Source organism: Pteronotus mesoamericanus, unplaced genomic scaffold, assembly GCF_021234165.1.
Source record: "Pteronotus mesoamericanus isolate MK-2021 breed Mesoamerican mustached bat unplaced genomic scaffold, CSHL_Meso_final contig_90, whole genome shotgun sequence".
NCBI classification, from domain to species: domain Eukaryota; kingdom Metazoa; phylum Chordata; class Mammalia; order Chiroptera; family Mormoopidae; genus Pteronotus; species Pteronotus mesoamericanus.
This window is the reverse complement of record NW_026555277.1, coordinates 10,722,669-10,745,473: the sequence shown is the minus strand read 5'-3', so window position 1 is coordinate 10,745,473 and position 22,805 is coordinate 10,722,669. Positions and strand designations below refer to the sequence as shown.

Sequence of the window (22,805 nt, the reverse complement as noted above, 5' to 3'; positions counted from 1 at the left end):
ACCAGATAAAGTGGCAGGTTCAGCGGGCCACCGCAGAGCTTGGTCAATCGTATACAGGCACTTAGAACGGAGAGTCACTGATAAAGAAAAGGAAATACCGACTACACTGCAAGACTGAATAAGCCCATTCAAGGAAACCTAATTGCTTAGGACAAAAAATGAATGTAGGCAGCTTGTATACAGCATTTCAGAAGTCAGGATACCATCTGCCAGAAAGAATCATTTGAAAGCAAAATACTGAACCCTAACACGTTTGTATAAAATTAATCAGAAATATGTGTTACACACAAAAAGAGAAACATGGAGAAGAGGGAATACTTTGGATTAAAAAGAATCGAGACACAAATCAATCACTGCAAAAAACAATGCTACACATAAGTTTACTTTTCTCTTGAATTGAGAGGGTTTATAGAAATTCAACTCCATGAACAAAACAAACCACACATTGGAAGTTGCCATAAAGCTTTACTGAACCAAAATATTTGCCAAGTAAAGTGAATCACTGTATAACTCCAGTGATCGAAATGGTAATGGTGCCACAATTTAAAGTTATTATCTATCTCTACAATTAAACCCTGTGGAAGATCACAATACCTTTTATTATTAATTAGAAGTTATTTCACTTTTCGATCACCTGTCTAGGATTAAAAAGTATAATCATAAATTATGTTAATTTCCATTCTTTAAAAGGCTAAAACATATTGATTGAGACTTTAAAATGCATTTCTATCAGGAATGGTCTTTGTACACAGAAAACTGATATCATGAGAAAAGTACAGTGATTTTACCATACAAATTGCAAACTCCTATAAGTACAGTAGTGCAGTCTTAAGATGTTAAGGCATCTGGGGACAAAAGACACTCCTTCTTTCCTTCCATTAGAGATTAGCTTTCAGCATTGAAGACTCTTTCATCTTTTTGACAACAGAAAGGTCCCCTGTTCCCTCTGGCCAGTTGTCATGATCTGTTAAATAAGTGGAAACTTCATGTTACTTGCAAATCTATTAACCCTGTAAGCCTTCCCAGCTTGCACCAAACTCTCGTTATTTTCCCTGGTTCACCTCTTTTCTCAGAAAGAAAAATGGAATTATTAGGACAAGTAGCACAGGTTTTGAGGAAATCCTGGATTTGATTCCCAGCCCTGGCCCTTAGTAGCTTTTCCGAATGTGGAGAAGTTAGTCTTCCTGAGCCTCCGCTTTCTTATCTCCTAAAGCGGATAACCACATCTATTAAAGTTCTGAGAATCAAATGTGACACGCGATGTACGGCACTTGGCATTTTGTAGGCACAATACGTATTACTTCCTTAATAAGAAGGATGATTTTAAAACAACGTACGTCCTTTGTACCATGAGCATCCAGCTGCCTCTGCAGTATCCAGGCCCTCACTCCTCTTTCCAATAATCTGTTTGCACTTAAGCTCCATGAGGTTCCAGGGAAGTGACCTCACTTTGACTACTCGCTGATGATGCCCTGACCTAAGTCAACCAATGCACCCCGTTCCCCTGGACATGGCTACTGTTTGGGGATGATCATTTGCACACACTGATCTGAAGCAGAGCAGATCTCAGAACTCTGTTGGAAAAGGTGAAAGAAAGTCATTCCCTTCCCCTCCCTCTCTGTCCACATGGATGTGAACAAAGAAGCATGGAGCTTTAGGAGCGGCAGGCAGCCATCCTGCATCCAGGACAGTTAGTCTTAAAGTCAACGTGATAGAAGCAAAGAGAAGGAAAAGGGAAAAAATGTCCTTGATGAGGTCACTGAACGGCAGAGTCAAGTCCCACCTGCTTTTCAGTGATTCAAGGCAACAAATTCCTTCGCAGCTCAAGCCAGTTGGACTTGCATCGGAAAGCATCCTACGGACCCAGGACTTTTAAGGCGCATCTTATAATTTGATCCTCAGGACAGCTTACAAAATCAATACTGTACGTGACCCCACTTGATAGGACAGACACTGGAGGCTCACAGAAGTTATCTTACCCACGGCATAGAGCTAGTAAGGGTATAGCCATGTTCCATGCCAGGCATTCTCACTCCAGGGCTGGCAATCTTCAAGAAAACACTACAGTGCAAGGCTGAATATTCCCACTCATACTTTTGGGAGAGTTTATGCTTAAAAAAGTAGATGTGGCTGCTTTCCTTACAAAATACGTTTCCTACACAGCCTTGTAGGCATTTCTGTTTCCAACTGAGATCCTGAAAACCAAAGTGTTTTATATCCAACACCACATTGACATTTCAGTGAAGAAATACATGTGGGAAGAGACATGATAGGTAATATTAGAGTCCCATGCTAGTTATTTATTCATGCAAAAGTCTTTAGCCTTGGTTAGACTGTTAGCACATAAAAGAGCAGGCTGAACCTGAGCCCCTGATATCAAGTGCGAAGACACATTCTAATTTTCTACTGGCCACTTAATCAACTCTCTTGATCAACAGTTTGAATACATTTGAATTTTATATATTTCTCTATATTTTGGGAGTGATTAGCTTCGACATGCCATTTGTAAACTTAGGGGATTGGGCTGATTTTTTAGGGCCTTTTTAAACCCCAAGTTCTCTAGTCTAGCCAGGAGGTACACACACACACACACACACACACACACACACGCATTTGTGTGAAATATCTACATTTGGTTGAGCCTTATAAAACTACTGTTTGGGGCATCAAAAATGAATACAGCAACTTCATATAGTTTCATTCAATATATATCCCAAAGGTAGTGTAACATAGCGCCGTAACACCCTTTCCCACCTAAGAGGTCTGATTCTTCTGCTCAGATGTACAAGTCACTTATTGGAGGAACCAAAGAATTTAATCTAAAAAAATAGGGCAACTTTTTGCCTTGTTTCTCTCTCCTCTTTGTACATATATATTCATACTGAAAACATTTCAAAGTTCATATTCTACCAACCTACACACACAAAAAAATCTTTTAAATATGTAAAGCTAAGTTTTAGAAAGATACTTAGATATTTCTGTGATGAAAAATATTTCATTTAAAAATTGTATCACGAATCACTTTACACAATTCAAAGTGGTGTAAGGAAAACTTATCTCTTCCGTAACTATTCAGACATTTTGAAAATGTGAACATGAAAAGGCATAATAAAGTGAGTGACTGCTCATTTCCTGACTACTCACCTGGTATTTCATATGCGTGACCTTTCAAAGACTGGCCACCATCCACAGCCACCAGCTGTCCGGTGATAAAGGAGGCTGCTGGAGACAGCAGGAAACATACCATGGAGGAGATCTGGAAATGGAAGGAGATATGGAAATGGAAACACATATGTCCACACGGAAAAGTAGACACATCTCATTCTGGCTGCTTCCCAATCCTGGGTAAACATACGTCAGGGCACATGACTACAACGTGGATTCTGCAGTGCATGTGCACCACAATCTGACAGTCCATAGACAACTGTCTTATGTTATTTGAGCATCTGCAAAATCAGGTAAGAGATTAGGGTGAAGAAGGCAAGACAAGATGGAGAACTTCGACAGTGTCCAAAAAGCTACACGGCATGAAGAAGCCAAAGTAAACACAGGACTAAACTTGCACTGTTTCTCAATTCAAACAACTCAGGTGGTTCCACACCTTTCCTTGCCCAACACAATGCTACTTTTCATCACTGCCATGTGCCTTTTATGTTTGTATCCCTGCTCTAGTCAATGTGTCTGTAAAACAATAACATGGTACTCTATAGTCCTGCAAACAAAAAGCCCAACAACTCAGGCTACAGGTGCCTTTTCCAAGAGGTACTTCAGAATCGCAGTGCGCCCTCTAAAGAAAGTGAGTGCGCAGGATCTCAGGAGCCAAATGAAGGGCCTGCCATGGTCTCCATCCCCTTCCCCAGAGATATGGACAGACACCACGGGGGTCCAACAGGTCCTTTTGCAACTACAGCTACATTCTGACCCTCCTGACTACCCCAGGGACTGTCACTGAAAAGAAAGTAACTCACCATCAAGCAGTTGGGCCAACGGCCTGGGTGAAAATTCTGCCCAAACGGGAGATTGCTGGGGCAATCGGAATATCTTGGACACATGACCTAGGGAAGCTGGGACGCAATTGGGCAGAAGCCAAAACCCTCCTCATGCTGCACCTCACAGCACCTGCCATCCTCTCTGCTTGGCTTCACGACCAAACTTTTTGAAGGCAATCGCTACATTATTGGTTAAAGTATGATCAGCAATACCCTGGCAGTACCTTAGACTTTTTCAGGAGATTTGCAAGGTCAAAACTACTTTCATGACAATACTAAGTCTTGATTTGCCTTTTTGCTTTGTTGACATTTGTACCTATGGTGCCAAAGCAATGGCGGCAAAGAGTGCCGGAGCCTCTCTATGAGTCATGGCAGGGACATAAAACTGACCTAATGACCCTTATCCTCGTAGTCATTATAGCCCTAACGGGCAAGTACTCATGGGGGGAAGAAAGAGTGTCTTGCTTTAGGGTGGCCTTGCTGAAGCAGTAAAAATTGTTCATTGTCTCAATCTTGACCACTGAGTCTACACCTTTTTAATATCCTGCACGATGAAATAGGAGTTACGCATTAAGCTCTTCTGTTGCGCATACAAGTATAATGGTTGCCTCAGGGAAAGACTGTGTGGTTGATTGGAGAACTGAACTAGTCATGTTTTTCATGAAACACCATTTTTTACTTGAAAGGACAAAGTACTGTTATTCATACTTGCACACCAGGCGGAGATTTTTCAAAAATTAGAATTTTGGAAACTTGCACTTGTCACCATGAGCTTGACAATTTTCTAATATTTAAACATTTTTTCCAAGAGATTGGTGGTGATGTTAACAAATTAACCTTTGGTGTGTGTGAACACTTGGAATTATGTGTCAACATTATAAGACTTACATAATTCAGGGAGTCCATACTTTCCAAAAGATCAATGCCTTATTTTACAAAATCATTTACAGCTCAAAGACCCAGAAAAACTGCAAGAAAGATCAATGGATTTTAATGTAACAGAGTACAGAACGTCTACTAACATGGTTCCAGGTTCCACACTGCAACTAATCTGTAAAACACTGCCACTTTTTGAATAGTAAAGAGGGATATTCACAATTATCTGAAAAGGCTATTAAATGCTTCTCTGTTTCCAGCAGTAAGTGTGCATGAAGCCAGGTTTTCTGCAGATGACTTAACCAAAACAACAGGTAGTAATAGAATGAATGTAGAGGCAGCTGTGAAAGTCGAGCTGTATTTCAAGTAATCCATACATTAAAGAGATTTACACAAATGTAAAACAAATGTAAAAGTTATATTCTTTTGTTTTTGGAAATACAGCTATTTTCATTATAATTTTTTTCACATTAACATGTAATACTTTTCTTAGTAATTTAAAATACATTGAAAAATATTTCTTAAATTTCTCAATTTCAATTTCTAATACAGTAAATACAGATAATGTTATTCACATAAACCAAAGGAGTGTTCTGTCTAAAATTTAGTCTTATCATTCCCTTAATGAAAATCTTTTAAAACCTCTCAGTTTTCAGAATAAATATCCAAACACATTGCTCAAAATAGCTCATTAAATGTTTGATTCAACAGTATCTTCTAAAATATCATGAGCAAATCCCTTCTGGTCCAAGAATTCCACTCCTAGAAAGTCACCCGCCCACACAGGCATGCATGACTATGTTCAAGGATGTTCACAGCAGAATTACTACAATATCAAAAACATAAGATATAAATGTGCAACAATACGCTCTAATTGAATCTCTTATGGCATATTCATAGCAAGTTGCAGAACATAAAGTAGATGCTCATTTTTGTAAAAAAAAAGGAGTCAATACATATAGACATTTTTGTGCATGTATAGTACATTTCTAGAAAGATATTCATCAAACTGACAGGGAAAGGTAGTTCTAGGAATGAGAATGCATTTGCTTCAAGAGTTTCATGATTTTGCTTTCCTATTTAGCACTTTAATACAGCTGAAAATTATTTTATATGTGATGTGAGAGAGGGGGTCTAATTTATTTCTAAAGGAACAGCCCATTGCTTCAAGACTGTTCCTGAATGGACTACTCTTTCCATACAGATTTGAAAGGCTACTTTTATCCTACAAACTTCCATATATACATGGTACTGATACAAGGGTCCATTCTATTCCAATAAATTTAATCTATTCCAGTACCAGCACCAGACATATTAAATAAGTACAGCACTGGACTATGTTTTGATATTAAAAGATCAAATCCCCTCATTATTCTTTTTCAACACATTTTCAGTTGTTTTTGTATAAATATTTTTCTAGACAAACTTTAGAATCACTCTGTTAAATTTCAAAAATATATTAAATTTATACATTAGTTTAGAAAAACTTGATTTTAATAAAATTGATTCTCTCCATTGAGGAATATGACATGTCTCTCTATTCTAGTCTTTTTTTTTTTTTCTGGTCACCAGTAATAAAATGTTTTTTGTTCAGAGCTATGTTTACTCTAGGTATTTTAGTTTATACTGTTATTATGGATAAGATATCCTTTTAAAATTACATTTTAAGACTGATATAGTGGATTTCCAGCCAAGATGGAGGTATAGGTAGACTTGCTTTGCCTCCTTGCACAACCACAAAAAGGATAACAACCAATATAAAAACCAAAACCCACTAGAACTGCCAGAATATTGAACTGTATGGAAGTCCGACAACCAAGAATTTAAAAAAGAAACATTAGTCCAGATGGGTAGGAGGGGCAGTGAGGATGCAGTATGGTACAGTGAGGCAGTAGCAGCCTGCAGCAGTGACCCATGGAACAGGCAATTCCATATTAATGTGCAGCAGATAAAAACCAGGAGGGACATCTTGGGGTGAGCTATCCCAGACCCAGGCCAGACCATGCAGCCCAGGATTCCAGTGATGGGAGAATACAGCCTCATAACCTCTGGCTGTAAACCAGTTGGGCTTGGCATGGCAGAAGAAACTGCTGGTCTCTCAGGTGAGTCTGTTTAAAGGGCCCTAGAACATCCACAAACACACTCACTCTGGGAATCAGCACTCAGGTAGTAACTAGAAGGGCACCAGATGCTTATGGGAAGTGGGGGAAGTGACTGGAAACAGGGAGAGAGCCGAGCAAGTAGCACTGTTCCCTCTCTGAACTGTCCCTGACATACAATGCCACAAAGTGGCAAAATGGGCTGCCCCCCTGCCCCCGGTGAATATCTAAGGCTCTGGCCCTTAAACATAACAGGGGCAACAAGCACGAGAACCAAGGCACCTGTACCTACCACACAGAAACACAGGGAGGCTGCCAAAATGAAGAGGCAGGGAGATAAGGCCTAACTGAAGGAATGGATCAAAACTCCAGAAAACGAACTAAGCAACACAGAGACAGATAACCTATCAGATGCAGAATTCAAGGCAGTGGTGATCAAGATGCTCAGAGAAATGATTGAGTGCAACCACAAAATAAAAGAAGTAAAGGCTATACAAAGTGAAATTTAAAATATATATATACAGGGAACCAAAAGGGAAGGGAAGGAAGCTGGGATTCAAATCAATGATTTGGAACAAAAGGAAAAAATAAACAGTCAACCGGAAAAGAAGGAAGAAAGAGGAATTCAAAAAAATGAGGAGAGGCTGAGGAACCTTTGGGACAACTTTAAATGTATCAACATCCAAATCATAGGGGTGCCAGAAAGAGAAGAGGAAGAGCAAGAAACTGAAAACTTATTTGAAATATTAATGAAAGAAAACTTCCCCAGTTTGGTGAAGGAAATAAACATACCAGTCCAGGAAACTCAGAGAGTCCCAAACAAGTTGGTCCCAAAGAGGACCACACCAAGACGCATCATAATTAAAACAAAGGTTAAAAATTAAGAGAGAATCTTAAAAGCAGCAAGAGAAAAGGAGAGAGTTACCCATAAAGAAGTTCCCATAAGACTATCAGCTGATTTCTCAAAAGAAACTTTGCAGGCAAGAAGGGACTGGCAAGAAGTATTCAGAGAGATGAAAAGCAAGGACCTACAACCTAAATTACTCTATCCAGCTAACATTTAGAATTGAAGGGCCGATAAAGTACTTCCCAGACTAGGTAAAGTTAAAGGAGTTCATATTGTCAAGCCTTTGTTGTATGAAATGTTGCAGGGACTTATCTAAGAAAAAGAATATCAAAACTATGAACAGTAAAATGACAACAAACTCACGACTATCAACAACAGAATCTGAAAAAACAAAAACAAACTGGACAAGAAACTAGAATAGGAGCAGAGTCATAGAGATGAAGGTCACATGGAGGGTTGTCAGTGGGTGGGGGTAGAGGGGAGAATGGGGGAAAAGGTGCAGGGAATAAGAAGCACAGGTGGTGGGTACAGAATAGAAATGAGTTGTTGGGAATAGTATGGGAAGTGGAAAAGCCAAAGAACTCCTATGTATGACCCACAAACATGAACTAAGGCGAGGGGGGCAGGGGCATTTTTGGAGGGAATGGTAGTACAGGGCAGAGAGGGGCAAAGGGGTAAAAATTGAGACAACTGTAATAGCATAACCAATGCAATACACTTAACAAAAAAAGACTGATAGAACTAAGAGTTAAGAAAGCTACTGATTTTTTTCATACTTAAATCTGGCCACCTTACAGAAGTTGTGTATGGAATGTCATATAGCCATACTCATCCACTTTATTTAGGATTCTGTATACCAGAAAATGTCATGTGATAAAATAACACAGCTGGAAAGTACAATGAAAAAATAAAAACACACTGTTCTTAATTTACACTGCATTTGCTCCTGAATGAAAACTACTGTGAGTATTTAAAGCACAGCCAGGATTTTCCCCAGAGCCAGAAAAGAAATGGTTTGGTGTCATGAAGAGGGATCACCTCTATCAGCCAACCACACTCCGTAAAAAAGACACCAAAATGTTACCAAGTTCAAAGTGTGAAATAAAGTCATTCTGATCAATGTCAGAAATATACATTACCTCCTCAGGAACTCCAAGTCTTTTAGCTGGGATTTGTTGAATGCACCTTCCAATTGTGTCTTTTGTTAAATGAGTATAGTTGTCAAAAGCAGTCTGGGAATAAATGGTTCCCTATGTTTAGATTTAAAAGAGGAAAAAAATAAAGTAAGTAAGATTAACTAATAATTTTAGAGACAAGGCAGTCTATCAGCCTATACCAAAGATTCAGTGCTTTAAGTTTAATACAAGAGTTAACATTTCTAATATTAAACTCTCTCAATATTGTTAAAGAAATACAGTCAACCACTAGTATGAATGGATTATCTGATGCTCACTTTGTGACCTCACCTTAGTTAGTAACAAAACCATAGATTTTTGTCATAAAATACCTTGTTTCTGAAAGCATAATTGAATGAGTAGATTAGTAAGGCTCTTAACTAGGAACAAAAAGACAGGGGACTCTATTTTATCTTCCACTGGGCTGCCCTGTTTAACAACATGAGACTGGGCTATGGTTATGTGAGATTCACAAAATGAGATATTTTCGTGGCTTTTCTCCTAAAGCAAAATCACAAAATTTGAATCCAATATAAAGAAGCTAAAAGTTTAACTGTTTAAGAATTCTTCCATATAGCTTTCAAGGGTTTATAAAGCCAAGAAAATTACTCAAAAACTGAATAGCAGGATAAAGCTATTTGTTACTTGCTCAAAACTGCAACAAAGGTAATGGGGAGTGGGGAGGGAGAAGGAGAGGAAAGAGGTGTAAAAGATGATGAAATCTGGAGGTATTACCTAGCCCCAATGACAGGTTACCATTAAACAATCTGTAGCCTTTTATTTCAAGAGGCTGACATCTTCTAGAAGTATTAAGGTTTAGACATTAAACTTAAAAACATCTTGGGTGGAGAATTATGTCCTTAATAATGTGCCTATAACACTAACGTGTCATTGGGGGTTTTCAAGAAATGCACTTTTGGAGGCCAGTATTCCAAGGTATTAACATTAAGAATGGAACTATATTTCATTTATCCTATAAATGTTTGCACGTAACACGGGGAAGGTAACATCAGCTACGGAGGACTGACAGGAAATGCTGTTCCTGGCTAGGAGCCTGCAATTCGTTAAATATGAGATTTTCTGCAAATGTCAACAAGTCAGTTCATACATAGTGTCCATGGGGAGCATGGATAACAATACCTATAGCTAGTATGCAGATAAAGTTACAGATAATATCCACAGATACTACAGAGTTTCAGATTAAGGGATCATTCCTATCTTAGCAATGATCTTCAACTGGGGGTTTCTTCCTAAAACTTTGACTTTAAGTTTCTCTCTCTCCTAATAAAGGGCTGATGACAAGCCAAGAAATAACAAAATTACCCAGAAAATTTCATTCTTTAAAGCAGTGGTTTTCAACCTTCACTGTGCATTTGCATTGCCTGGGTGGCTTTTAAAAATACTGATGTCTAGATACCACAGTCAGGAAAATACAGCCAGGATTGAGAATCACTGGCTTAATTCAACCTGAACAATCAAATCAAAGGATACTTGCAAATCGAAGAACACTTCTGATCTGTATGCAAAAGCCAGTCTTTTCCAGTACACATGCATAGAGACAACTACCCCTATCCACAACATAAATGGAATCAGAAGAGCACAATTTGTTCACGTAGAACTGTTACCTACAGGGGCGACACAGTTGATCCTGACGCCGCTCCTGGCCCACTCCAAAGCTAAGGTTTTGGTGAGATTGTAAACACCTTCTCTGGCAGCTCCGCTATGCCTTTAAAAGACAAAATATAAACATCATAATTAGCTTTACTGGGACATTTCTCTCGCTAACTACGCTGACAGGCGTGTCAATGACCTGTCAGAGCCCCAAAGGACATTCTTGCCATGAGGATCCGTCTTTTTGAGACTCTGTGGGAACAAGGAGAAAGAACTCGGTCCTCCCATGTTAAGACAAAACCACAAGACTTAATCTCCAGTAGCTGATCAAACTCCTGGGGTGGGGGTTTATGATAGTAGAGCTCCTTTTGGGGGTCTGTCTCCTGGCAGATGGGGAGAGCTCAGAGAAAGCTTCTCCCTGCATTAGCTGTTTTTCAAGGGCCAACTGCTCAAGATAACATGTCAAAGTAGCATTATGGGCTGGAATGTCCTACACTCCAGTGCCATATTTCAGTGTGACCACCCATTCAATTGCTTCTTGCTCACATTTTACAAACTGGTTCAAGTAACTGCTCACATTCACAGAGCAATTTCTGTCTCTGGTTTTCTACCTCTCTTGCAGTGCTGGTTTTCTCTCTTGGATGGCTACTAGTTTCTTTCTGAACGTCTGACGCTTGCTTCTTCAGGAGCTCCGTGTAACGTCTAGACCTCTTCTTGAGACGCAGAACCTCATGTGGTAGTCCTGCGGGCCAAGGGGCTGAGTGGATAAACACAATACGCCCTCCTCACAGAAGAGGGTCAGGCCTTGATTGTGCTTCCTACACAAGCACGTCAGTTCCTGCCCCTGCCTCTTGATCCTGGAAGAGCTTGTCATTTGTCAGTCCTCATTCGCAGCTTGGTGTTACTCCAGAACAGCCCCTCTTAGCATTGCTGGCGACATGCAAAGCAAGGGAACCTGTCCTGTAGATCTGCCCAGCATTGTTGGACGAGAAATTGTGGCCACAGTTGATGGTTATGGGGTTACACAGGTAATTGCGACAGATGGAGCTGCTGGCTGCTGCCTGGGATCCCACCAGGGTGGCTGCGGCTGATGCTGGGACTGAGGTGGGTTATCTTCAGAAAGGCTGGGCTCTGTCGAGATGCTCTAGCGAGAAGTGGATACACCCTCACAGCTGACATACTTGGTTCTGAGGACCTTGTTATTAGAAATTGGAAGTCATAGCATATTTGTATCCTCTTCCCAGAACCTCTGAATGGACAGAGACCTGAATATTTTGAACCTCTGTGGGAAATATATTATAATTAATTTAAATTTTAATATGTCTAAAAATGCTATTGAAATTATTCCTGCCTGGTGCATGAATGTCATATCCCTATTACATAAAATTGATTTTTAAAAAACCCACACTTTTTTAACCTTCAAATTACCCAATTTGTTTTCCTCCCTAATATAAAGTTCTTCACAATATTGCTCTTAGGTTCATGTGAATTGGGGGAATCTTACGTGGACCTACACAGTATGAGATTTCTTTGACTATCAGACAGCCATGCTTTGGCTTTAATGTGGAAAGACCCACTTCCTTCTCATTGTGCCTTTCACCAAATGAAAAGATGCCCCTTTCAGAATACACTCCTTGACCACAGTGTCGCCCAGAAGTTGAAACACCCATTTCGGATGAGGCTGAGGGGAACCGGCACTCTCCTACATTGCTGTCATGAGGGGAAAACGGAAAGAAGCTCAGCACCTGCATCCTGGTGCCTGTCCCCCGACAGCCACAATCCCTAGGTTCTCCTCAAGTGACTCCAGGCAGTACCAGCCTCCCTTGGCCAGTGCTCAAGGTGAGTGCCTGCAAACAAAAGTTTGTGCATTGCCCCTTGAAGAGTATGCCTGTGGCTTCAGCGGACTCCACATCTCCTTGGAAAAAGAAGCAGAAACCCCGCTACTTTTCTCAGTGGGCTGCTATGTGCATGCCTGTTCCTGGCTCCGGTGCTCTGGGCTGAGGGGCCTGGCCTGGGGTTTATGCCTCGCGCCCCTAAGGGGGAAGCACCCACGGCTGAGCGGGTAATCCCTCCAGTACCTCACCCCCGCCTGCCCGAGGGAGTGGGGCCAGCCCTCTTCGTGTCACTGCCCTTCCTATCAGCCTCACGGCTTCTGCTGCAAATACTTGGTTACCGGGGGCCTCTGCAGCAAGACTTCAGCTGGCCGTTCAGGGTGACAGCCCCCCAATTTAGCTGCATTTCATTTTGTCCTCGGAGGAGGTGCATTCGAAATCCACCTATTCCAGCACCACCTTGAAACTCATCAGAACTACAATTCTAAAGTTCAAATAAAGGGAAATGCTAAGTATTGAGATCACAAGTCATTAGAGGGTTAAGGATCTGGTATTTGAAGTAACCACTGAAATCGCAAGTACTGTAACCAATCGGTGTGAAGAATAAACAGTCACTGCTTCCTCACTGAATCAGCTGCTTTACAGCAACATACCCCTGAGCCTCATTCCATGTTTTTCCTGGAGTGCTCCCATTTGCAAACAGTCGTTTTCGTGTAAGTACATTGTCACTAACTCCTACTTCAGTGACTTATTGGTTTTACTTTGGCTATTTCTGAACCTCTGTCACATAGGAAACAATATATAACAATGCTTACACAGCTCCTGGAAATCCATTGTTAGCCACCATAGTGATATTCACAATAGATCCTCCATGCTCTCTCATCCAAGAGTTGTAAACTGCAGGAAACACACAAATGACAATCATATTAAACACTTGCTGACCTCTCATCCCTTGTTCTAGCATGCCACTGTGGTGACACACTGTAAGTTTTTATTTACTTTTTTTAATTAAAAGCCTGGCTGAGGTACAATTTACATATCACAAAATTGATCTACTTTAGGTACAATTTAATAATTTCAAAAAATATATAGCACTATGCAATCATCCACAAAATCCAGTTTTAAAACATTCTCATCACCCTGAGAGTTACTTTGTGCCCCTTTGCGCCAAGCCCACCCCTGGTAATACCCCTGCCACAGCAGCACATACTGGGGAGGCCTGCTTGAAGCCCTTCACTAACACGTAATCTGCTTCTTCCCTACTTCTTTACACTAAAGCAGCCAATCCTGTATCACTGCTCAGGTAGAGCTATATATCGCTACTTAGAGAAAAATTAAGCCTGGCGATGCTGCAAGAACTTTGACTTAGACATACTAACAATATACAGGCTAACCCACGTGAGAGTAAAGGTCCTTTGGATCAGAATTATACTCCTTCTATGTTGTGCATCATAAAAATGTCTTAGGTCGTTTACCCAATGTCAGGAGATTAATATCGCTGCCTATGCAATTTAGCCCTTTCTCTTTCCAATTACAATTTACATCTGATATTATTTTGTATTAGCCTTAAGTCTACATATAGCACAGAGATTAGACAATCTCATACCTTACAAAGAGTTTCCCCTGACATGTCAAATAACCACCTGACAGCATACACAGTTACTACAATATTATTGCGTATATTCCCTGTGATGTACTTTACATCCCATGACTATTTTGTAACAACCATTTTGTAATTCGTAATCCCTTTGGCTCTTTCACACAGTGCCCCCAACTCCCCTCCCCACTGGCAACCATCAATCTGTTCTCTATCTCTCTAAGTCTGTTCCGATTTTGTTTGCTTATTTTGTTCTTTAGGGTTGACACATAAGCAAAACCATACACTATTTGTCTTTCTCTGACCGACTTATTACATTTAGCATAATGCAGTCTAGGTCCATCCACGCTATCACAAAAGGTAAGGCTTCCTTTTTTTTTTGTGGTAGAGAAACACCCCACGGTACATATGTGTACCAGTGCTTTTACAACCACTAGTCTATTAATGGGCACTTGGGTTGTTTCCATAGCTTGGCTATTGTAATAAAGCTGCAATGAACTTAGGGGTGCATACATTCTTTCCGATTAGTGTTTTGGGGTTCTTCAGATAAATGCCTGGAAGCAGAATTCCTAGGTCACAAGCCAATTCTATTTTTAATTTCCTGTGGCAACCGCACCCTTTTTCCACAGTGGCTGCACCAATCTGCATTCCACAAACAGTGCACGAGGTTTCTTTTCTTCATATCCTCATCAACACTTGCTGAATATGGATCTATTGATGATAGCCATTATGATAGGTGTGAGGTGATAGCTCACTGTGGTTTTTATTTGCATTTCTCTGGTGATTAGTGATGCTGAGAATCTTTTCATATGCCTATTGGCCATCAGTATGTCCTTTTTGGGGAAGTGTCTGTTCATATCCCCTGACCATTTTTTAATTGGATTGTTTGCTTTTTTGGTGTTGAGTTGTTTGTGGCCCTTATAAATTTTGGATATTATGCCCTTATCAAATATACCGTTGCAAATACATTCTTCCATTCAGCATGATATATTTTACGTTTCCTTGACGACTTCCTTTGCTGTGCAAAAACTCTTTAGTTTGATGTATTATAATTGTTTTTTGTCCTTTGTTTCTCTTCCCCAAGAAGATATATTAGAAGAACGTTTACTAAGAAAAATGTCAAACATTTTACTGCCTGTTTTGTTTTAGGATTTGTACGGTTTTGAGCCATACATTTAAGCCTTTTATCCATTTTGAGTTCATTCTTGTATACGGCGTAAGTTGGCAGTCTAGTTTCACTTTTTTTCCTTGTACCTGTCCAATTTTCCTAACATAATTTATTGAATAGGCTGTCTTTACCCTAGTGTAGGTTCTTGCAGCCTCCATCATATATTAATTGACCGTATAAGCTTGGATTTATTTCTGGGCTCTCTATAATTGATCTATGTGTCGGTCTTTATGCCAGTACTATCCTGTTTTTATTACTACAGGCTTGTAGTATAGTTTCACATCAGGTAGCATAAAACTTCCAACTTTCTTCTCCTTTCTCAGAATTGTTGTGGCTATTCGGGGTCTTTTGCGGTTCCATATAGATTCTGCATTATTTGTTCTAGGTCTGTCAAGTAGGCCATTGGTATTTTCATAGGAAGTACACTGCATCTATAGATGGCTTGGGTCGTATAAACATTTTAATGATTGAAACATAACCTGCAATCCAAAGACTATGTCCTGCTAATTAGCTGTTAGTCAGAGGGAATGTGGACTCTGTCTGGTATTCTTCCTAGGGATCTTACGGACCAACAGGTCCATATAACAGCTTTAACAGATTTATCTCTTAAAAACAAACTGTTTTACTTTTCTTGAGCTCTATGAACAACTTTGTAGCTATACCTCTGTACAGATCCTTAACAATTTTCTCATTATACATTACTAAAAGTAAAATTATACGATCAACAGATATTCATATTTTATCAATAGTGACAAATTACTATCCAGAGATGTGGCCATTTAAAATCCTGTACTGTATGTGAGTAACTCAGAGCAGTAACTGTTCATGATTTGGAGATTTCAGAGCCACTCACATTTTCTCTTTCAGGATTCTCTATGGTATTTAAACAAAAACACACTGGATTGGGGTTTACTGAACACACTTGCCTGCTTTGCACATGTAGAAGGTGCCCGACAGGTTGGTTTCAATCACAGCATTCCATCCCTTTGAACTGATGTTTTCAGCGGGTGCAAAAAACTGGCCGCCTCCATTGTTTACTAAAAAATCGATCCTATTGTAAATATCTAAGGTAGACTTGACCAAATTATTTACCTAAAGAAAAACATTAAAAGTAAATTGGTTAATAACCTTAATTTGCTACTTGGGCTCATGGTTTATTCTCAGAGACCTTACAATCTCTCGCTGTTAATGGTAACTCTGAATACCACAATACCCACAGATCATAAAGCTAAATTTATAATTCTGTTTCCCTTCCTCTCCTTCTCATGAGGTGACGCACTCAATAAATCATTAGCAGAAGAATCTCCTTCACAGGCTCTGCTCTTGAGCTTCATCTGAACCAGCTAACATAGGAACACCTGAAGCACAGTCAAGTTGAGGAAGCTCTACTAGGAACTGAAAATGAATAAACGATATGGATAGATTTGCATTACCTCCTCTTCGTCACGGATGTTGCATTTTATAGGAGTGATGTGAGACTGGTGGGTGGGAGGCAGGCTGGTCTTCAGTTCATCTGCAGTAGATTTTAATACATCAAACTTACGGGATGTGATGACCACCTTGGCGCCTGAGGAGAAAACAGCCAATGAACAAGTAAAGATGCTTTCACTGGTTGCTGAAAATAAGGTAGAGCAAATATATCCTGTGTGTTCACTTAAAAAAGATGGATTAGGACTTCTGTTTCCGGTCAAGATGGAGTAACAGGAGCTGAGTTTACTCTCTGGCCCCATACCACTGAAAACCTGACAAACTATATACAACAATGGTTGTCAGGCATTGGACATGGGGAAGACTTGAGAGTGATCTCAGAGAGTGGAAACAAGCCAAGTGAGCTCTGTGATTGTTCCAGCTGCTGCCTGGAGAGACTGTTTGGCTACAGCAAGGAGAAGGCACCTATCCAGAGCTCGGCAGTCTCCTGGGTAGAAGAGATGAAGCTAGAACTCTGGGGTGGCCAAGATGACTAGATTACACAGGGCACAGAGAGAAAAGACATACAGAGAGAGAGAACTCCGAGATCTACAGAGAGTTCCGTCAAAGCTTGAGCTGCACACTGATCAGAGCATGTCAGTAAGGAAATTGCCTGTGGCGGGGAATAAATGACCCAAAATGAGCAGAGGGAACACACCCTGGCACTCACACAGCACTGGAAAAAGTGTTCCCACTGGAGAAGCTCTTCACGTGGCAATGGTTAACGCACTCAGAAGTCTATGGCCTCAGTAATGAAGCAAAATTAGCCCCAGACTAATTCGAGTCAGTGAATACCATTAAGCCGTCCCTTCAGTAACATTCAAAATGCATGGCATGCAACAAAAAAACTACCAGGCACTCAAAGGAGCAGAACAATGCAAACCATAATGAGGAGAAAGTCAATTATTAATAACATACCTAGAAAAGACACTGATGATATAATGAAATAGGCCACTGGTAAAAAGAAAAAAATTAAGAGCCGGAGAAAAAGAACACATTAAGTACACAACAAAAGAGACAACAAAGACAGAGTACTTATTCTCAGAAACACTGCAAGCCAGAAGACAATGGAATGTCTCGAAAGTGTTGCTGAATTACCCACCAAAATTGAGGTTCATGTACCTGATGTGTAATTAGGCTAAAACACTGAGATAGCAATGCTTGGATACAGAGAAAGATTTACTTGAATTGGCCATAGAGCAGGGACAGAAGAGCAATACCCCTCAAGAAGCAAAAGTAGGGAGTTTTTACATGGCTAGCGAGCAAGGGAGGGCTAGTTTCAGGGAACTGAGAGAGAACTCTGAGTCTTTAGTCACAGGCAACATATTTTTGTATCAAACTCCTGATGGTGCTGGAATTACCATTTGCTCTTGACAAAGAAACAGTCCATTAGCAACACAAAATTATATTGTGAGAAGAAGAGGTCTGGGGTGAAAAAATCAAGATTCTATAAAAGATAAGTTGAGACCATAACAAGCCTCCTCACTGCTCTGTGTGTGTCAAAATCGTGTGTCAGTGGCCTTATCTCTAAGAGAAAAAAGGAGAAACTAGGTATCTTGTAACTATCGCCATTGTTTGCGCTATCATTGTTTTATGCTTAACTAGCTATATTTTCCTATTATCTCAAGCAACGTGTCTTTAAAATTTTTTTTATTAATTGCTTTTACAGAGAGAGGAAGGCAGAAAGACAGAGAGGGAAACATCGATTTGTTGTTCCACTTATTTATGCATTCATCGGTCGATCCTTTTTTGTGCGCTGACTAGAGATGGAGCCACAACCTTGATGTATCAGGATGACACTCCAACTAAGGGGGCTACTTACCCAGGGGAAGCAAAGGGTCTTTTAGACATTTCTGGAACTTGCTTTACAGACAGTCAGAGCATGACTAAAATACTTTCTTCAGAACATAACTAAAACATTTTCTTCATCTTTGACTATTTTAGCTATATAACAATTGAAGCAATTCAAACATTTCGGCAAAGGCTATACCTCAATCCTAGTTAAGAATTAAATGATTTAATTTGAACTGTAAGTAATTCTGGGGTCATTAAAATCATGAGGAGCTCAGCTCCAAAAGTACTCCAGGGTGAATGGGGCGGGGGAGATTTATGCACTGGGAAATCTTGACCCAGTGAAAATAGCTTTCAAAAATGATGGCAAAATAAAGACTTGTTCACATAAATAGTAACTAGAAGATGTCATTAAACCAGACCTGCACCACTAAATTATTAGAGGAAGACCTTCCGCCAGACAGGCAATAATACCAGCTGGGAATCAATCTAGGGAAGAGAATCAGAAATGGCAATTATCGTAGTAAATTTAAAGACCTTTCTCCTTTCTATTCAAATCTATATAAAAAAGTGGTGATCGCTTAAAGTAAAAATGGTAACAACGTATTGAGATATTTATAGTATATGTAAAAACAAAATACATAAGAATAGCAACGAGACAGCCAGGAAGGGAAAATATAAGAACACGCAGTCCTTGTTTTGCTCAGCTCTAGTAGGCACTAATTTCAGTTACTTTAGCTTAGTTTAATAACACCAGTCCCCCACCAACATGGTTCAAATTTCCACTACCAGGATATATTAACTGCATAACATACAGACCTCAGGGCTAGCTCCTCAATCCACCAATCACCATGACAATAAGAGAAATCAATGACTGATTATGTCAATTCTTTCAGTGTCTCTCAGTAATCAGTTGCCCTGAATCTAACTTCAGGTCATGCACAGACAGCAAAATACGCCGCGTGTTGCCTCATCTCCCAGTGATAAACCCACGCAACATCTCACATAAAGTAGTGATTGAAAGAGAAAGATAAAAGTAAGAAGGGTATGGCTGTTCCCAGAGTACTCAAAATAAAAACTAGTAACACTGCAAGTGAAATCAGAATGGATGTAAATGGAGTTTAAAGACGAATAGCTGCTCATGGAGGAGCTGACGCTTCTACCCATGTTTTCCTTAAATGAAAATCCAAAGTTCTGCTTTGGCCAATGTAGCTCAGTTGGTTGGGCATTGTCCTACACACTGAAAGGTCGTCCGTTCAACTCCTGGTCAAGGCACATGCCTGAGTTGTGGGCTCATTCCCTGGTTGGGTGCATATGGAACATAACCAGTTGATGTTTCTCTCTCACAGTGATATTTCTCTCCGTCCCTCTCTACCTCCCTTCCCGGCCCCTCTCTAAAATCGATAAGCATGCTATTACTGAAGGGCATCTTGTGATAATAATAACCACAAAGGGTGCTCCAAACTCAAAATTGGTTATTGACAGGCTGAGACCATAACAAGTGTAGTCACTGCTCTGTGGAGTGGGCCCCTTCCACAGCGGATGGCTGTTGGCGGTCAGTGGGCACAGCCAGTCCCTGCAACGATCAGCCTGGGCAAACCCCTCCCATTGACCTGTCAACAGAGATCAAGGCTCAACTACAAGAGGACGGTGTTCACGGACCACATGGCGGGCACACCTCAAGTACCCAGCCTGGGTGATAGGAAAGGCTGTGCCACTGGACCCTACAAGACTCCTTCTATATTAGGCCACGCTACCAAGCTAGGGAGTCATAGCAGCTCTACCTAGTACATAGAAACAAACATGGGGAGGCTGCCACAATGAGAGGAGAAACAAAAATACATGGCCCAAATGAACAAACAGAACAAAACAACAGAAAAAAACTGAACAAAATGGAGACAAGCAATCTACTAGATGCAGAGCTCAAAACACTCGTTATAAGGATGCTCAGTAAACTCAGTGAGAACTTCAGCAGCATAAAAAAGGGCATGACAACCACAAAGAAGAGCCAGTCAGAAATAGAGGATACGCCAACTGAAATGAAGAATGATTTATAGGGAATCAACTGCAGAGTGGATGAAGCTGAGAATATACAAATCAGCAGTTCAGAATATAAGAAAGCCAAAAAAAACATTCAACCACGACAACATGAAGGAAAATGGATCCAAAAAAAATGCAGATAATGTGAGGAGCCTCTCTGGGAGAACTCCAAGCAAACCGCCATTTTCCTCATGGAAGTGCTGGAAGTAGAAGAGAGAGAACAAGAAATTGAACACCTATTTCAAGAAATAGTGACAGAAATCTTCCCTTACTTCGTGAAGAAAGTAGACATACAAGTCCAGGACGCACAGAGTCCCAAGCTAGATGAACCCAAAGAGGCTCACTCCAACACACATCATAATTAAAATGCAAAGGTGAAAGACAGAGAGAGAATCTTCAAAGCAGCAAGAGAAAAGTGTTAGTTACCTGCAAGGAAGCTCCCATAAGGCTGTCAGCTCTTTTTCAATAGAAACTTTGCAGGCTAGAAGGGACTGGCATACTAAGAGTGATGAAAAAAGCAAGGCACTACAACCGAGATTACTCTACCCAGCGAAGCTATCATTTAGAATAGAAGGACACATAAACAGCTTCCCAGACAAAAAAACGCTGAAAGGGTTACTTCATCCTCACCAAACCAGAGAACACTAGAACCCCTCATTGTTATCTTATTCTCCCATATAGCATCTCTGTGCGCTGTAAATGTTCATTGTTAACTCTGGCATACCTACCAATGTAAAAGAAGCAGGTGATTTTCCATTTCATTTCTTATCTAATCCCAGAGATTTTCCTCATTTACTTTCTCCCCACTGCCCTAATCTATCACCAGTGGGTTTCACATAATCTCCTTATGTCTCCTCCTTTGATTGTAATGTATAGAATAAAGTGCAAAACTCCCATTCTTCACAGGATCTTCTCAACTTGTTGAGGTTTTGCTTCCTGGAAAATTGTCGTCAGTTTGGCTCAGATAAACTCACAAAAATTCTCCTTTGAAAGTTTCACACATTGACAGTATTTTCATTTTTTTAGTTTCATATTTCAGTCATACTATCCAACAGGCATTAGACACACAATGGTAAATAAAGGCAGTTTACACATTCATAAAAAAATGTTCAAAATGAAGGCAGTTTAATCGCCCGTAATTCAAATTAAGTCCATAAAAGGTAGACTTGTGTACAATGGCATAAACTTCCTTTCAGTCTTGTTCTGTGTATACACTGTATTTTTCATTAACAATAGAACTGGAAACTTTATTTTCTTTACAATCCTGCTCTTTTCAATTTAAGGCATGCCTTTCTCTACATAGCATCTTCGGGAGAAAGATGTTTAAATAGCAACTTAAAATTTCAATGTTATTGATTTAACTATTTCCCTCATAATGAATAGAGAGTTTATTTCCAATGTTTCCCTACTCCATACTACATCCTTGTACATAAATCTGAGCTTGCCTCTGATTATTTCCTTAAATTCCTGAGAGAGAAATTACTAGGTCATAGAAGGAAGCATGAATATTGTTAAAATTTTGGTTTGTTTTATTTTCAAATTGCCCTCCAAGAAGCTTGTAATAATTTACCTTCCTGCCAGCCTTTTCTTGCATCGTCAACACTTACATTTTCCTCAAGATTTAATATCTTGTTAGAAAAACAATGGGATCTTATTATTGTTTTATTTTGCATTACATTGCCAATAAAGGTGATTGTTTTCTCATTTACTTATTGTCTATTTCTTGTTCTTCATTTGGTCTATATCATGACCATTTTTTCTTCCAGTGTGTTCGATCTTTTCCTTCCTTAGTTTTGAGAGCTGTTCACATCATACGTTTGGTGTATACTGTAAAGGTCCTTCGCGTACCTTTAAAAATCCCTTATTTGTATTTAATTCAATGACGATTTTACATTTCTATGTTTCACCCACATCGACACCTTTTTGCTTTGCAACTCCAGTCTTTCCCAACCTGGTCTAGTGCCCTCTGACTCCCAATCCCGAGTTACGTAAGCAGGTGCTTGCAACACAAAAACCCCTTTCAGACCACAGCCCCACTCCCGCCTCCGCCACCCCCAATCCCGGTCCCGCGGTCCAGGGCCGCTCACCCAGCCGTAGGAGCTCGGTCGCGATGGCCTTTCCAATGCCCGTGCCCCCGCCGGTGACGACAGCCACTTGACTCTGCAGCAAGCCCGCCGCCAGGCAGCTCCGGCCCTTAACCCAAACACCCATGATCGCTGTGAGTGAGGTCGCTCAAAGCAGGACAACTTCAGTACTGACTTCCTAGAACCTCGGACTTCGCCAGGCCTCACAGGCCCCGAGACAGCCGGGGCC

At 40.3% G+C, this 22,805-nt stretch overlaps 1 protein-coding gene across 1 annotated transcript; it reads right to left on the bottom strand.

The window, feature by feature from the left end:
* Positions 1-445: 445 nt before the first annotated feature.
* Positions 446-22,785, bottom strand: PECR (peroxisomal trans-2-enoyl-CoA reductase). Its single transcript, XM_054585681.1, has 8 exons — positions 22,580-22,785; positions 16,628-16,761; positions 16,121-16,286; positions 13,245-13,326; positions 10,616-10,712; positions 8,951-9,061; positions 3,145-3,256; positions 446-964 (listed from the first exon to the last, which is right to left on the bottom strand). The coding sequence occupies exons 1-8, from the start codon at positions 22,701-22,703 to the stop codon at positions 879-881; spliced, it is 912 nt and encodes a 303-aa protein (XP_054441656.1). The 5' UTR covers positions 22,704-22,785; the 3' UTR covers positions 446-878.
* Between the last annotated feature and the right edge of the window lie 20 nt (positions 22,786-22,805).

Excerpts from the sequence above, each read along its gene's own strand:
- PECR (XM_054585681.1), bottom strand. The coding sequence starts at position 22,703 with ATGGGTGTTTGGGTTAAGGGCCGGAGCTGCCTGGCGGCGGGCTTGCTG. Across the intron at positions 16,762-22,579 it reads GACCGAGCTCCTACGGCTGG|GCGCCAAGGTGGTCATCACA; the intron begins GTGAGCGGCCCT and ends TTTTCTCCTCAG. Across the intron at positions 9,062-10,615 it reads GGATCAACTGTGTCGCCCCT|GGAACCATTTATTCCCAGAC; the intron begins GTAGGTAACAGT and ends ATCTAAACATAG.